The 16,361-nt window shown below is 40.1% G+C and overlaps 1 protein-coding gene across 8 annotated transcripts in view; it reads left to right on the plus strand.

Annotated features, from left to right (window-relative positions):
* YAP1 (Yes1 associated transcriptional regulator) overlaps positions 1–10,821 on the plus strand; it is a 93,980-nt gene extending 83,159 nt beyond the window's left edge. For 7 of the 8 annotated variants that reach the window (XM_057370818.1, XM_057370821.1, XM_057370819.1 and 4 more), the window contains 2 exons: positions 1,747–1,859; positions 2,480–10,820. In XM_057370818.1, the coding sequence (XP_057226801.1) occupies positions 1,747–1,859; positions 2,480–2,718 (352 nt within the window). In that variant the 3' untranslated portion in view covers positions 2,719–10,820. Of the gene's footprint in view, positions 1–1,746; positions 1,860–2,479 lie in introns of all 8 variants that reach the window. The other variant, XM_057370820.1, reaches the window with a different exon arrangement.
* The last annotated feature ends 5,540 nt before the right edge of the window (positions 10,822–16,361 follow it).

Here is a 16,361-nt window from a genome sequence, read left to right on the forward strand (position 1 = left end):
TTTATGATTTAACTATAAAGAAATGTTTGGTTCCTTTCTCGTATGGCAAAGATGTCCTCATGGAATCAAATACATATATGTATGTATGTATGTTTATTTTTTTTTCTTTATATATGGCTGATAGCATTTATATATGGCTGGCATCCAGTGTTGAATAGCTGTTCATAAATTTTTTGGTTCTTCATACTTGACAAAAATGCATGTACTATATACTTCACAATTACATCATGAGGAGGATCAGTATGTCTTCAAATGCTGGTTTGATCTTCATTTGGGATGCAGGATGGAAAATCAGTAAGGATTCTCAGTCAATGCTACCATAACCTGAAGAAAYACAGATTTTGAAACTATTTTGTGGAGACTGAATGTTAGGAAATCAGGGGGAGGCATATTAGGAAATTGTGAGCTTCAGCAGCTGCTTAAGCAGGCCACAGTTTCTTTCTGCCAGCAAAGCTGCTCCACCATGGGCTCCTCTTCCTATGGGGCCACGAGGTTCTGCCATGAGCATTTTCCAGCACAGGTTTTCTATGGGGTCACAGCCTCCTTCAGGCGTCCCCCTGCTCTGGCATGGATCCTTCATGGGCTGCAGGTGAATCTCTGCTCCCCTTGAATTTCCGTGGGATGCAGGGGCACAGCTGCCTCACCATGGTCTGCACCAGGAGCTGCAGAAGAATCTCTGCTCTGGTACCTGGAGCATCTCCTGCTCCTTCTCTTGCACTGATCTTGGAGTCTGCAGAGCTGTTCCTCTCACATCTCACTCCTCTCTCCCATCTGCTGTTCAACATTTTTCCCCTCTTCTTCAATATGTTGTGACAAAGGTACCACCATTGCCACTGATTGGCTCAGCTTTGGGCAGCTGGACTGCTTTGGAGATAGCTGGAGCCAGCTGGCTGGCAGGGGATTAGCTCCTCATGCTGTGCCACGCAGTCATTCCTGCAGATCCCTGCTATCAAAACCTTCTTATATTAACTCAACACGCTGGCCTGCTTCCCCTCCCCATTCCAAATTTTCCACTGCAGTTCTCTTGGTCTTACTTYCTGCACTGGCAGGGGGATGGCAGTAAGAAAGTGAAGGCACATTAAAGCCCCATGCCATCACTTCGGTTAACTGTTCTGTCAGCAAGATCATTCTGAGCGGGGTTTGTTTATAGGATGGCTTCTGTACCAGTATTTGATTTATATTAGGGTGCTCTCTTGCCTTGACATGTGTGACTGAATAAGTAGTAATGCAGCAGTGGGAAGCAACTGAAGAACTGCTAAAGGAGTTCCAACTATTTATAACACTGGTGACCTAAAAATACACTTCAGTGGTTGATTAAACATGGGAACATTAGTTGTTAAAAGTATTTTTTTTTCATCCTTATGGAAGCATAAAAGGGTGCCCCATAATTATTATTCTTATAATCATTATGGACTATCTGATATGCTTTGAAAGGTTTTAACTATGGGTGGGTGTGAAAAGATTAAAACTACGCACAACACAAGTAGGCAGTTTGTAAAAGCTGCGTAAGTATGCTCTTATCAGGTTAAATTGAATCTAAATAGTACGGTTTTAACTGGAAAAGGTCTGCATAAAATAAAACCCAGGTGTCTCATGCAAACAAATGCTTCAGTTTTTTATTAGAATAGAGGMTTTCTCATGGTAGCAATGCTTCCAAAGCCCATAAATTAGTTTAAAACAAGCATTTATTTATTTTTTTTCAGTGCTCTACCCTCATTTTTTTTTCTTCCTTTTCTTCTGTTGCAGTGGAACATATCACTCCAGAGATGAAAGCACAGATAGTGGACTTAGCATGAGCAGTTACAGTGTACCCAGAACCCCAGATGACTTCCTGAATAGTGTTGACGAGATGGATACAGGTCTGGTTTTGTGTACATTTTTAATGCATGTGTTCCAAATACAGTTCCATCCATTTGCAATGAAAACAAGCAACTCTGAAAAGCTGTGATACTTTTTGCATTGTTTTTCTGCATTATTCTATTTCCCTTATTTCTGTAATAGAAATATTATGGTTAGATTTGAGGAAAAAATGTTATTTGTAATCRACTGTATTGGGAGGATAGGGGAGTTGCTCAGAAGTGGTATTGCTCCTGTTTTTGTAAGGAATTTGAATGTGTTTGCTTTTTGAGGTAATGTTGTTCAGAGCTAACAGTAGTACCTCATCCAGTATTGTTAATATTACTGCAGACTATACCTGAGTCAATATTGTCTTTTTCCTTCAAGTGTAAAAATTAAATTATGCAAAGTGACATCAGAGATCTGTAAGATTTGGGTCAGTAGGTGAAAGTTTGAAACAAAGATGTGTTCTTTGTACATCTGCATGCAGTCAAGTTATTTTTGGGTTTTGTGATGGATTTCTGTGAGTCACACTATTTGTAGGATGTGAGAGGTACATGATTAACCTTTAACCAGTTGTCTTGGTATATTGTAGTTTCAGTACTTGCAGTATACTTAATATTCATCTTTCTGTTATAACTAGGTGACAGTATCGGCCAAAGTAACATACCATCCCATCAGAACCGTTTCCCAGACTACCTTGAAGCCATTCCGGGGACAAATGTGGACCTTGGGACACTGGAAGGAGATGGAATGAATATAGAAGGAGAAGAACTGATGCCAAGTCTGCAAGAGGCTTTGAGCTCTGACATCCTTAATGACATGGAATCTGTCTTGGCAGCCACCAAGCTAGATAAAGAGAGTTTTCTTACTTGGTTATAGGGCCTCAGGGAGACTGAATTCTAAATCTGTGAAGGATCTAAGGAGATTAGGACATCTGTATCTGAAGTTCAGAACAAGCCAGTGTGGTGCACTTTGGCTTGTGTTCAGAAAACGTAAATGAACAAATATTCAACAAGATTCTTTGGGTTTGCTCTTCCTTGTCCATCGCTSCTGTTATATATTGCTGACTTTTTTCCACAGTTGACTCTGAAGAACAGACATCTTCTTGATCTTTTTCTATTGCTGTTGCAACTACTGTTCAAGGGGGGCGGGGAGGGATGATGAGCCTATTTTGGATGACGAATGCCATTCCTTTTGTCCTAGTGTGCGCTTGCATATCATTTTATCTAAGTATTCAGATTTGAGAGTTAATTTCTGCATGTCACTGCTTGTAGTTTGCTCAGCTAGTTGTCTACTGCTGACTGTGGCAAGTGGTAAAACATGACATACTGGGGTGACAAGCCAAAAATGATGTATCTGGTCAAAAGAAGTCAATACTGATTTGGATATACGTAAAGGAGAGCTGAAGACTGTTTGGCATTAAGTGTTCCTGCTAGTAGCTCTTGCATTAGCCATGAAGTGCTCTTGTTCATATTTTATGTTATAGTAAATCATGAGTCATTTTACATAGAAACATATATGAACTTTGTTGCCACATACTCTAGCCTAACTTCCATTTGTCAAAAATACTTTTATTATTTTTGTTAGTTGGTTTAACTGTAGCTGTAGGATGGGAAGTAATTATAGGTGTTCTGGGTTTTTTTTTTAATAGTGAAATCTAATTTTTTTTTCTGATTTCACACAGTCTTATTTAAATCTGAATTGTCTGCTTTTTTTATACTTAAACCATGCCTATTGTAGCCTAATAAGCTAGTGAGTACATAAACCAGTATGTTTTGCCTGTAACTTTTTTTTTAAAGGCTAGCTTTGAATGTAATCATTAGATTCATGACCAGTGGCTTATTTTTCATGTGTATTTGCAAGACTTTGAATTAGAATCTAATAACAGCAATGTAAAAGTTAGAATCCTGTGTCATATGTACAAATTTTAAATGCATTTTGGAGTAGCAGAACCATTTTAAAATTACATCTAATCTCTCTTCTGATTTCCAATTTTGGTGCCTAAATGAGTTCAGATTATAAAATCCTTTATGGGAAAAAATTATAAGAAATTTCTCTTATGTTGGCACGGACAAAAAGTCTGAACTATTAATATCACTCTGCGTTGCAATGAAAAGGCTAGAACACCAAAAAACTCCTCAATAAAAACTTTTAAGTGTAATAGTTACCAAGTTCTGTTTGGTGAAAAATAAGCCCTGGACACTATATGTAGAAGAATGTAAAGATATGTTAGATGGTGACATGAGCAGGTAAGTGTATATTAGTAGTAGAGCTTAGCATGGGGTAGAGGTGAATATGAATTACCTTTATTTTAACAGGAAAAGATGTATCGCTAAGTTGTCTGCAGGAGTTTCCAAAGAGTATTTTTAAATGAACAAAATGAGCGTGAATCAAACTTTCAGTATAAGCTATGAATTTTTGTGGGGCTTTTGGGTGTTTTTCTGATGAAAAATAGTGTCACCAGTTAACACCTCTATAATTAAGGGCCTGTCACCATTCTCAACCCTGAGCCTTTATTTTTGAGGATGTATAACATGACTATATAAAGATACTGTAAGTGTGAAACTTAGTTTTGGAAAAAACCTCAGATAGCAGGGACTTCTCCTGAGGAGAGATTTTTTTGGGTTTTACTGTTTTGCATTTTTTAAAGCAATTTTTTCAAGCTGGGAATGAATCAGCAAAACAAACAGAAGATCCAAAAGTATTACTATTGCCATTTGTATTTCTTTTATGCTTCAGAAATAATTCTGTTTTAGGATGATGTAAAGAAGGAAAACTCTTAACCAAATCCCATTTTAAAAAACTGAAGCAGCAGAGGCAGAGATTTGAAATTTGCCACTGTAAATGTACATTTACTACTTTACATGAAGATATTATTATTTGAAAAACACAGAATTTTGTGGCTTGTTATGGGATACAGCCAAGTTTTAAAATACCAATTTTTAAAACACATTCAAAATTATATATATTCTGCTACACCAATAATTCAGCGATTAATAGGCCACTTATATTGTGCAATGACACAGTAGCTCCTAAAGCAGTGTATTGTGTCCAAGATAGGGATTTTAGTAGCATTTTTGCAATTTCATAATTTTCTTACCTTCCCTTCAGAAAAAAAAAAAATATACTAAATTTTCATAACTTGAATGATCTCACATAAAACCACAACAGCAAGGAAACTCAGAGTTTATTCTATTTCGGTTGTCTGCCACAATTGTATCCAGGTATTATAGCACATGGAGAATCACAGAATAAGCTTGAGTTGGAAGGGACCCTTCAGATCATCAAGTCCAACTCCTGGCCCTGCACAGGGCATCCCAAGAGTCACACCATGTGCCCAAGAGCATTGTCCAAATCCTCCTTGAACTCTTTCAGGCTTGGTGCTGTGACCACTTCCCTGGGGAGCCTGATTCACTGCCCAACCACCCTCGGGTGAAAAACCTTTTTCTGATACCCAACCTACACCTCCCCTAATTCAGCTTGAAGCCATTCCCTCAGGTCCTGTCACTGGTCACAAGAGCAAAGAGGACAGTGTTTGCCCCTCTGCTTCCCCTCACGAGGAAGTTGTAGACTGCAGTGAGGACCCCTCTCAGTCTCCCCCAGGCTGAACACCAAGTAATCCTAGCCACTCTTCATGTGGCTTCCCCTCAAGGCCCTGCTCCATCTTCACTGCTCTCCTTTGGGCACTCTCCAGTAGTTTCATGTCTTTTTCATATTGTGGCACCCAAAACTGCCCCCAGCACTGGAGGTGAGGCCACCCCAGGTCAGAGYAGAGTGGGACAATCCCATCCCTTGTCCGGCTGCCRATGCTGTGCCTGATGCCCTCCAGGACATGCTTGGCCCTCCTGGCTGCCAGGGCACTGCTGGCTCATGTTCAACTTGCCATCAGCCAGGACCCCCAGGTCCCTTTCTGTGCTGCTTTCCAGCATCTCATTCCTCAGTCTGTGCACACAACCAGATATGGTGCACTGAGTGCAAACTCCTGACATCTGTACCTTGCTACAGTATAAATGAGTGCAGAACAAATTATCTCTCCTTGCTTTTGTGTGTTTGTCACAGCTTTAATATTTGAATGTTTTATTCTTGTTGTAGAAACACTAAATGGCTTATACTGTATTTGGGTAGCACTGCTTAGTGGATACTGACAAACTGGGAATCCTTGAACTGCTCTAACATTAATTATGTTTTGTGATACTTATTTTAATTAAGACATTTCTGTTTTCTCATTTATTAGGAAACATACCATAGAGATGCTGTACTGTTGGCAATCAATATTAATTTGGATTTTTTTTTTAATTCTGCAAATGCATTGTTTGATGAAGTGGTTACAATTGTTTGAAATGCGAAAGTGTTTTGGGTAGTATTTTATACTGATGTATATATTGAAACAGAAATCATTGTAATAATTGTAATAGCTTTTAGTTTTAAATACACTATATGCAGACAGATGGGGCTGTACAGAACTGTGCTGTTAACACCCAGGCAGGGCTATTGCTTGGGAACAGGTTGCAGTGTCAGTGAACCATATGGATCAAATATTGTACCATTCAGTGTTGGCGGTCACCAATGCAAAAGGAGGAGACAATTTCAACATGATTAACACTACATGGTAAATTAGTACTACAGTGACCTTTTCAYTTACAAGCATGTTTTTTATACAAATTAGCAGGTGTGCCTGTGTAAAATAATTTGTGTTCTGTATCATGGAAAAAGTACTCTCCACATTTAGAATCACAGAATCATGTTGTATGTTAGAGAATTATGTCCAAAATTATACATATTACTTAACAATATTATTTTTAGATATGAGCATGACTGTAAGCTAGGTACTTAAGTACATTCTGTTACATTATTTTTCTTTATGTAATACTTTTTCAGTTGTTTTATTTGGTATAAATATATACTTTGTGCTTAAACATCTTTGTTTGTTTTTAACATTCAATAGTATGTAAAGATACGGTTTCCTTCAGTAAGATAGGTGCATTGAATTGTTGGAATGCCTACTGTAGTGCATCTGTTCTTGTCCCCCTTGTCACRACTTTTGTAGTCATAAACTCTAGTCCTGCAAATCTGGTATGCCAGCTCACCTGAGAGATGAGTCCCACTGACTTCAGTAAAGGCTTAATGTTAAAGTACATCTCTGTGTGCTTGCAGTAATGAAGAGACAGTGACTCTGGTGAGCATCATGCAGCTTGTGTAAAACAATACTTTAATTGCATATGGCACTATAGTGAGACCTGGTAACAGAACATCTGGATGTCTGCTAGAAAAAAGCATCCACTTTTTGCCAATAATTCTTGCCATGTTTGGATGGCAGATACATTTTTGGCTAACTCTTTTAAGTTTGTGCATTAATTTGTGGCAGACTATCAATAAAGACACACTATTTTCATTTCCAAGTTTTGACTTATGAATTGTGAAATATGTAATGACATACCTTGAAAGTGTCTGAGGATTTTAGTTCAAAATATCTTGACAGGTTTCATTAGTTTTATTTTTCTTTGTAACAGAAATTCTGAAAGATGGAGTTTTTTTAAAATGTAGTGCAATTTGGAAAGGCTAAAGTCATACACTGTTTGCTTTTAGCAGTTCCAGAGTTGTTACTATTCAGCACCAAATGCCCCAGCCCTGTGGAATTCAGCACATTTGTGTGTTTTCTTAGTTAAGTGTAYGGGGCTTATCTGTTTGCTTTGTACTTCTGAATTCATAGCCAGCTTTAGTCACCCAGTCCCTTTAAATTTAAATGTAATGTCACACCTTCCACCTGGGAGGAGGTGGCCAGTGCCAGGGAATCATAAGGCACCAGTTTTGTTTGCTGATAGCACTCTCATTTATAAGGTGGTGACATATTGCAGTAGTTGAAGTATGAATGACCTTCTGAGGCAGCCCTAAATAGACCATATTACTGCAAAACAGGATATTTGGTCCAGGTATTACAGGCGCACTTGGCAATTCACTTTGAAATATTTTCAACACTTAGTTAAAAATAAAAAGTGCTCATTTCAGTAAGCCAGAAATAATATGCTTCCAAGGAAGCAAATTCAAGTTACCAGCCAAAGAAAGCATTTTTCATCTTGGATCATCAACAGAATAATTATTTGAGATCAGGCTATGATCTGTACAGCACCTCTTGTTCATTCAGAGATAAACCGGGCCATTGATTTTATTTACAGTATCAGCATCCAGAGTTTATATGTTCCTGCTGAACAGTAAAGGTGTGCTYCTTGTCCCTTGTTACCACTTCTTACTGCTACCAGGAGTTATCTGCGCCCTCTAAGTTAGGTGTCATCAAAATAGGAAGATATCAGTACAGGATGATCTTGGTTGACATGAAATGRTGAAACCAATGTTAAATGGAAAATCAAATTGTCTTTAGAACAGAACCCAGAGCTTTGTACCAACAGCCATATCCAGTACTTAATGCCTCTTGAATAAAACAGCCAATGTGTTTTTCTCCAGGCAGTCTGGGAGCGTGTTGAGTGAGGAATGTATAAATACTGACATATCTGACAAAGCTACCTAATGCATTCTGTGGAAAACTCACTCTTTTTAGTTTTCTAGACATTCTCTGTATTTAATGCAGAGTTTGTAACAGTGAATACTACAAATCTACATTGTCACAGACTGGTATTATTTTCTCTATGTGTGAATGAAGTTGGTCACTCTGGTGATAGTACTAGTATTAGAAYACAGGAGGCAAAGTAATTTTATGGGATTTTCCTGTCTATTAGCAAGTGTTTGGGGGGAGCAGGGGGTTGTTTTGTTTTGCTTTTGAAGGGCATGGGTCAGGAGCAACCTGAGGCTTTTTCTTCAATGTTTTGCAACAGCAAACTAGAGCTYCACAAAAATGGTGCATTCGATCTCTCCCGAAAGGCTCTTTCTCCTCTTCCCATATGTTAATTCTGAGCTGCTCTAGTGTGTTTTAAATTATTTGTTGTATTTGCCATCTGTGAATTTTGCTTTCCTAACACTTAAAGACTGGAATGTAATGCTGGGTGCTGTTTGTCCCCAGAGGAAAGCAGCCTCCTTTCTGAAATCCAACTCCCATCCTGTTTGAAGTCTGCAATATAACACAGAAATTACAGTCTGACTCCAAGTGTGCTGCTGCCCAACTCCTGGTGCAGGATGGTTATCAGCAGGCATGATATTTTTGAGCGATGGTGGATTCCTGTACTTGTTTGAGAGTGGAAGATTTGGCTATGTCATTGCTTTGATTTCTGCAGCCAGCTCCCYAGCAGGAGCAGGGAGTGCCACAGTTCCTGTTGGAGGACTCCTACCCAGCACTTAACCTGATGTTAGCAGTGATGGGGTCTTTTTAAGCTGACAGGGTAATTCAGTCTTTCACCATTTCATTGTTAGGCATGCAAATTCAATTGTCTCAGCTTTCTTGACTGACAAGGGACCCTTTTCAGATTTCACCAAGCAATGTAATCCTTTCATACCCATCATTCACTGTTGGAAGTGTGACCCAGAGGCCTCTTAGAGGTTCAGCTGTAATCATGCACTTTCAAAGTCTGCAGTCAAAACGAGGTAACTGTTTATGTTTGTGTATGACAAAATCCCAGACCCACTTGTTAAAGCTCCCTGTCGCTGCAACCTGTACCTGCCACCCCCTTTATCTCTGCCCACAGGTGATTCTAGTAACCCTGGGGTTTAGATTTGTAATCACCAGTGTGTAAAAAACTGTGTGACTTCTTTATTTTTCAAATGTTTGTGTTTCACTTKAGACATGACTCTCCTTTTAAAGGTCTTTGTTCCTGTGAACAGCCTTTCAGRATCTGGTAATCTTTTTGTGGATATAGATTCTTCTAATTAATATGAATATGATAAACACCAATAGATCATTGAGAAATAGAAATTTCTCTTTGCAGCTTGGTGGCAAGAATGTTAGAAAACATGTTGCCCAAACAGTAGTATCAGCATCCAAGTTCTCATCCATATGCTAGCCATGGTTTGGGAAACAAGCTGGTTTTATATGAAAATCTGTGATTGCAGTAAGGCTCAAGTTCTTTACAATTCATCTCTGCTGCTGAAGTTTGCTWTTGCAATATATGGATTTTGCTTTATCATCCCCTTGAAAAAGTATTGGAGCCTGGTGAGGTCCATGAAAATGGAAAGGAAGCAGACATGTACTGCTGCTGCGTGCTTCTTAGCTGCTCTTTGGAAATGTCTTGCTTTGAAGGCGTCTGGTGCACTTGGCCCTTCACATTCGTTTGCATTTGATTTTCAGTGTCACTAATATCTAGCAGATGACCACATTATTGAACTGATTGCACTGGAGACACCTGAGACAGCATAAAGATGCTTTTTAAAATGTAGTCAGCTACAATCTACCTGGGTACACATTGYCCTGGATAAAGACAGCTCCCACTTTGTAATGGCACATCTGACTCTGCTACACCTTTGAGCGAGGCATTTTGCCCTTTCCCAGGAAAGCTGTGTACATGGTTTTACTTGTGTCATGGGAGCACTGAAATGTTAATGTTTGCAAAATGTTTTGAGAGTTAGGCATTAAATGCTTCCCATTAATTAATTCTCAAACTGTGTATTCCAGGGCTCTTCTACTCAATGATGTCCCCACATATGAATATAACTTTTGCAATGATATGTAAGGCATGTATCTGATTCTTCAAGTTTAAACCCAGAAATGCATTATCAAAAGGTAATGGTGCATATCAAATGGTGGTTTTCACCAGCATGTGGATACTCAGTAGGAAGGGTGAACTGACTCAAGTTAGCCCTCTTGTGCTGCTCACCAGTTAACTTCAATCCCCTTCTRTTTGGTAGAATAGACTGCACAGTTGCCATTGATAGATTAACRTGCACCAGTTCTTCCTTCTCTGAGAACTTTTGTGCCTAAGTCCTTAAGTTCTTAGTTATTTTTCAGATTGAATTTTCATGTTTAGCTGCTTCTGGGAAGCCAGACTAACCCTTTAGGTGTAAAAAAATACATTGATTGATCATGAATAAGAGGGAGGAAAAAATCTGTGTCTGTAATATGTATAATGATGCATCTTTGCATGCATTTGTGTGTGTGTCTATATATAGATACACTATATATAAACACTAATTTCCTGCCTAAAGACAGCTCAGTTTCTCATGAGCATTATTTGTTCTAGGCTTCACAAGGAAAAAAAAAACAGTAAAAGTGTCATCCCAATTACAAAGTCTGCATGGTTATTGCTTATTTTTAGCAATATTTAGGTTTTTAGGTATGACAAAGAATCATTTCAATCAGAAAACAAGAACACACATGTTATTCCATTGTGCTGCCTCTCAAGAAACCAGTCTTGAGTAGTCAGCTTTTGGGGACTTAAAGACACCTTGCACACAAAGAACCCCAAACCAAAGGCCTGGAGTAGAAGTAGGGTTGCCAATCTCTGCCCCCTGTGAGAGGGCAAGCTTTGCTTTTAAGCTGGGACTGAAGGGAAGTTGGCTGCAGGTCAGATTTGTCTGCCCTGGAGTTTACCTTTATGTTTAATGCATAATCCATGCTCTGCACCTTAGTGTGTGTGCATCCTGTAACTGCACAGTCACARGCGGCTCTGTGTGTGTGTCAGTGAGACAGAACTGGTACTTTGTGGAGCAAAATGTTTACTCATGACAGGGATTAGCCCTAATGGGTACCTAATACAAGAGGGTGCCATGTTCCACTGATATGTAGTACATACTGCGCTACTTGCTTGAGCTATTCTCTTGAAATWGACATTAAGATGTTTTTGGATTACTTCCCCATCCCCAAAATCCCATGACAGTTGTTGGGGTTTCTTTGGGTTTTGAAGATTTAAGCTGCCTCCATGGGTGGGCCCAAACTGTTTTAAAATGTATTAACATGGATTTACTCTGCACTTGAGTGTAACATTTCTGTGCCATGACTTCGTTGCTAGGTATGTCTTTGTTAGAGCAAGCAGCAGCACTGGAATATGAGATGACAAGTCCAGGCATTTGAAGCAGACTTGGGATACTTTTGAAGTTAGAAGTCTGGGAATCATGGGGTTAGGAAAGGCAGATCCTGCTTGATCAACCTGATCTCCTTTTTATGACCAGGTGACCTGCCTGGTGGATGAGGAAAAGGCTGTGGATGTTGTGTGCCYGGACTTCAGTAAAGCCTTTGAACCGTTTCCCACGGCATTCTCCTGGAGAAACTGGGCTGCTCATGGCTTGGTCAGGTGCACTGCTTGCTGGCTGGAAAACTGGCTGGATGGCCCAGCCCCCAGAGGGTTGATGGCTGGATTTACATTCAGSTGGGGGCCGGTCACAAGTGGTGTTTGCCTGGGCTCCGTGTTGGGGCCAGACCTGTTTAATGTCTTTATGGATGATCTGCAYGAGGGGATGGAGTGCCCCCTCAGCAACCCAGGGAAGTGKTGGAGTCACCATCCATGGAGGTGTTCCAGAAATTGCTGGACATGGCACTCAGTGCCATGGTCTAGTTGACACGGGGGTGTTCGGTCAAAGGTTGGACTCCATGATCTTGGAGGTTTTTCCCAAACACACGTTCTATGATTATGTGACCTTAGGCCTTGAATCAGCGTTTTGGACTCCGTGCTGTGCTTGCACTGGAACTAGCTTGGTACTGAAACAAAGAGGAGATTTTTATGTCCCRTAATAGGCAGACAGTGCTCTGACTGTTTCTAGAACTGACTCCAGTGGCTACTGTCTTAGGCTTTTCTTTTGTTTTTCTTTTTTTTTTTCCAATGTGTCATCTGTAAAAGTGGATGATATACTTCCTATGTTATCCAAATGCTCTGATCTCAGATGAGATTTACATTTTATGTATTTATATGAACTAATACTTTGCATATATTTGTGAACTGTATTTAGAAATACACACACAAAATTTGGAGGGGCTTTGAGTGTGCCATAAGACAAGATTAGACAGTGAAGTGTTTGGAGAAAAAATGGAGACAAACCAGAGGAGACAGATACACACAGATGTACTAAGAAGTAGTCAGCTGTAGGAATTGTAAATTAGGACCAACTAGCTCAGTAGATAAAATTGCTTTTGTGGCTCAGGAGAACAATACAAAATTGACAGATAAATGCATGTGGTCTCACGSGATGTACAAATTCAAATACAACAGACACAAAGGAATCCTATGCTGGCTCGTGTCAGAGAGTAGCTGGAGTGCTAATCAGACTTTTGGGTACAGCATTTGATGAAAGACAGGCACTCAACACGGTCCAGAGGCAAGCAATGATGATGAGGGAAATGTGAGAGAGGAAGATTAAAGTATATGGGCTGTTTATCTACAGAAAAGCTGACTAAATGGGGAAAGATGATCTTCAAGTAAAAGGCATGAATCTGTTATCCATGGAGCAAAAGATGAGGAGTTATGTTGGAGTAAAGYAAACTTTAGGCTAGGAAAATCTTTTACTCTTCTGGCTGTTTGGCTGGGGAGTCTGTGGAGGCTGTAGCAGCTCTATTGTGGCAGCATTAAAAGAACAAATTTGATGAGTATCTCTCAGAAATGGGGTGGAGCTGACCTGGCCTGGGGGTGGCTGGAACATTGAGCTGACCTCTGAGCTCCACTCCTGAGCACCAAGTCAAAGAACTGGKGCCGCTGCCAGAGCTCAAGGAGTGGGTTAGAAAATGCAGGTTCCTAGAGTTACAGATCAATGGACCCCTTTCTTACATCAGCTGGTAACCCCCATTGCTCCTGCAATTTGTTGTTAGCTAAGGTAAACACCTCAAAAAGGTCTAGTTCTGACCCTGCAATTTTGTCTGGTAATTACTTACAATGGACAATCATACTGATGGCTTAAAAATGCAAAAAAAAAAATAAAACCAAGAAAACTTACTTGCTAGTTCCATTTGTCCAACTTTGATTCTTTCTCTGCTTAAGATTCTTTGCTTTGGTACCTGCTCTTGTCTTCTGAAATATTGAAAATATTTGCATGCTTTAAATAAGGTCAACTGCTTTAATAAACTGGACTAAGTTTCCACTGTGGTAAGGGGCGCTTTGTTGCTCTCCATCTTCTAACTAAATGAACTGCATGTGTGCAATTTGTCTGTGAATTAACCCAGCAAGTCGAGTTCGAGTGTGGCCAAGATACAATAGATTGAGCACAGCTCCCATTTTAGTAGGAGAAAAACCTCCTGCAGAGAAGTAAAATCATCCTGAAAATCATCCAGCCTTTGTGGAAAAGATGTATTTTTGGCTGAAACTCTAGGGGAGAAGTACTGATGAGCTTGAAGCTAAGCCCAGATACCAGTCTTGGCAAAAACAAAAGCATCAAACTGGGTAAGAGGGGAAGAAATCCAGCCAAAGAAGTGTGTGGTCTTTTCTAATGGAACAGTCTTGCTTGCACGTTCTCTGGTGTAGAGCAGTGTGGTAAAAATGATGGCCTGCAGACTTACACATCATTTGTTTACTGGTATGTATTTCCCTTAAGGGAGTGGCATATTTCCCATCCTCTTCACCTCAAAACTTTCTCTCCACAACTTTTTTTTTTTCTTTTTTTCCTACTGAGGAAGGTCTCCCTTGTAGCTGACTTTCTGATGTTCGCACTTCTGCCCTTGAATAAATAAGCTTCAGAAGACTTGAAAGAGAATTTTTTGGAATATAAACATGTTTGGGAGCAATTTCAGTAAGTTAAGATGAAATGCTCTGTGTTTGGCTCAGGGTCATGAAAAAATTCACTGTACGTATTGCCAAGCAAGGACTATTTCATACACTGTTTTCCTGGCTGAATTCCWACCTGGCTATTTCATGTGCCCACCTAAAATTCCTCCTGTATGTTTGAATACAGAAGATGATCATCTTGCTTGTGCCCCATCTGGCCCTTCCAGCCTGCCCTGCTTTCCACAGGTGCCTGCTCTTGGGTGGGTAGGTGATAATTCCTATTATGTAAAATACTGCAGGCTCTCTCAGGATGAAAGGTGCTAAATGTATGCAAGTCATTTATTATTTTGCTCAGAGCCTGCATTGAAGGCATTCACAACCTGTTCTGACTTCTCCAAAACAGGTTTWAATGTGCACTAAGCCTGTTTGCCAGCACTGTTGTGCTGCCTTTTGTTTCTAAATTTACCCCGTTGCACAGCTGATTAGGGAGACAGGAAGCAACAYATATTGAAGCTTTCAGGAGACAGCCCCTCCCGTACTTCAGTGACCTAAATGCACWGCGAACAACATGTGAGAGGTGGGGTTTCAGGCCTGGGCATGCYGACTTAGGTGATACCATCAGAGAGTCTTTCACTTCCTTCAGAAGTTCACTAACTTTTTTTTTTTCTGTCAAATGATTTTTATTTTAAAATGCAGGCAAGGTAATGCTGCTGTTTCTTGCTGCCCTGCACAGGAGGGATGGGACTTTCAAGGGTTTGGGATCATCAGTGTCAGTCCTGGAATAGGTAAAGCAGCATTCTGGTGAGCTTGAAGTGTTKCTGGGAGTGGTTTTTGTTCATCTCCCTTATCATTTTGGCAAATGCCTTAAGGAGTATTGTCTCTCCCTTTTCTATTTTTGGAAAGAGGGATGGGAACACTTTGTTCCCTTCAAGTAGYGTTTGAGTCCAGTTAGCAGAAAACTCCTTAGCACCGTACTTATCTRTCTTGCACAAAAGACAGCACACCATCTTTCTGAGGTTATTAACTGCAGCTGATGCCACCAATCAGGATGCCTGATCTACAAAATGCAGTAATTTTCTTGATTCCCTGATATGGAAAACAAGAGATTAATAATGCAGCCATTTTATGCAAGCAAGTTTTTCTCGTTTGCTTTGCATGGAAAGGCAAAGCAAAACCTRTCATTTGTTCCTTCTGACTAGTGAGGTAGTCACGGTGAGTGGATGGGCAGGGGGATTGCACAGGATCACAAGCCAAGYCCTGAAACAGCGCACAAACTCCTGGCAAACCTCCTCCTTGTCTGTATTAATGGGTGAAATGGGTATAGTCCCTTTGCCACTGTGAAGGTAAATTGTTTTATCAAGCCATTTCAAGGTTTCTTTCACTTTATAAGCTGACAAGTCATTCTTGAAAGGCATCCACAAAAAATATATAGGGTTAAGAACAACCCAAATGTTTTCTGAAAGTGCAAGTGCCTTCTCTGGGAGCCTAGCTCATCACCAGTGTCACCTTCTTGGACTTGGCAATGCTTACACCTTCCATGAAACTCTGGGATGTCAGAAAACTGCCCTGGCCAGCCTGGTATCTCTCATTTGTACCAGAGGGCTCCTGAACTCTGTGATATTTTAGAAACTGTGCAGATTTTTCTATGAAAAGCAAGATCAGAATTCTCACAGTTCAAATCACWGGTGTAGAAATGAATTACCACAGGTAGTACAGGCCCTGAAAAATTCTCCCTGGGATGTTSTTCAACTGCATTTACTGTTTGATATAAACCTGTTAATGCCATTCTCTCTGGCCAGGAGAGGGGAACAGGAACCTGTAGTCAGTCTCAGGACTGACAGAAGTGATTGCAAATTACTTAAATGAGAGCACATTTGTCATTCATCTGTTGTTTCCCACGGAGTTTACTAATCCTCTAAAGCTATCTCAAAGTGTTCTTGATGAAAGGTGAATTGCTTG

This window comes from Malurus melanocephalus, unplaced genomic scaffold (assembly GCF_030028575.1).
Source record: "Malurus melanocephalus ecotype Western Australia unplaced genomic scaffold, MMel_1.1 scaffold_134, whole genome shotgun sequence".
NCBI classification, from domain to species: Eukaryota; Metazoa; Chordata; class Aves; order Passeriformes; family Maluridae; genus Malurus; species Malurus melanocephalus.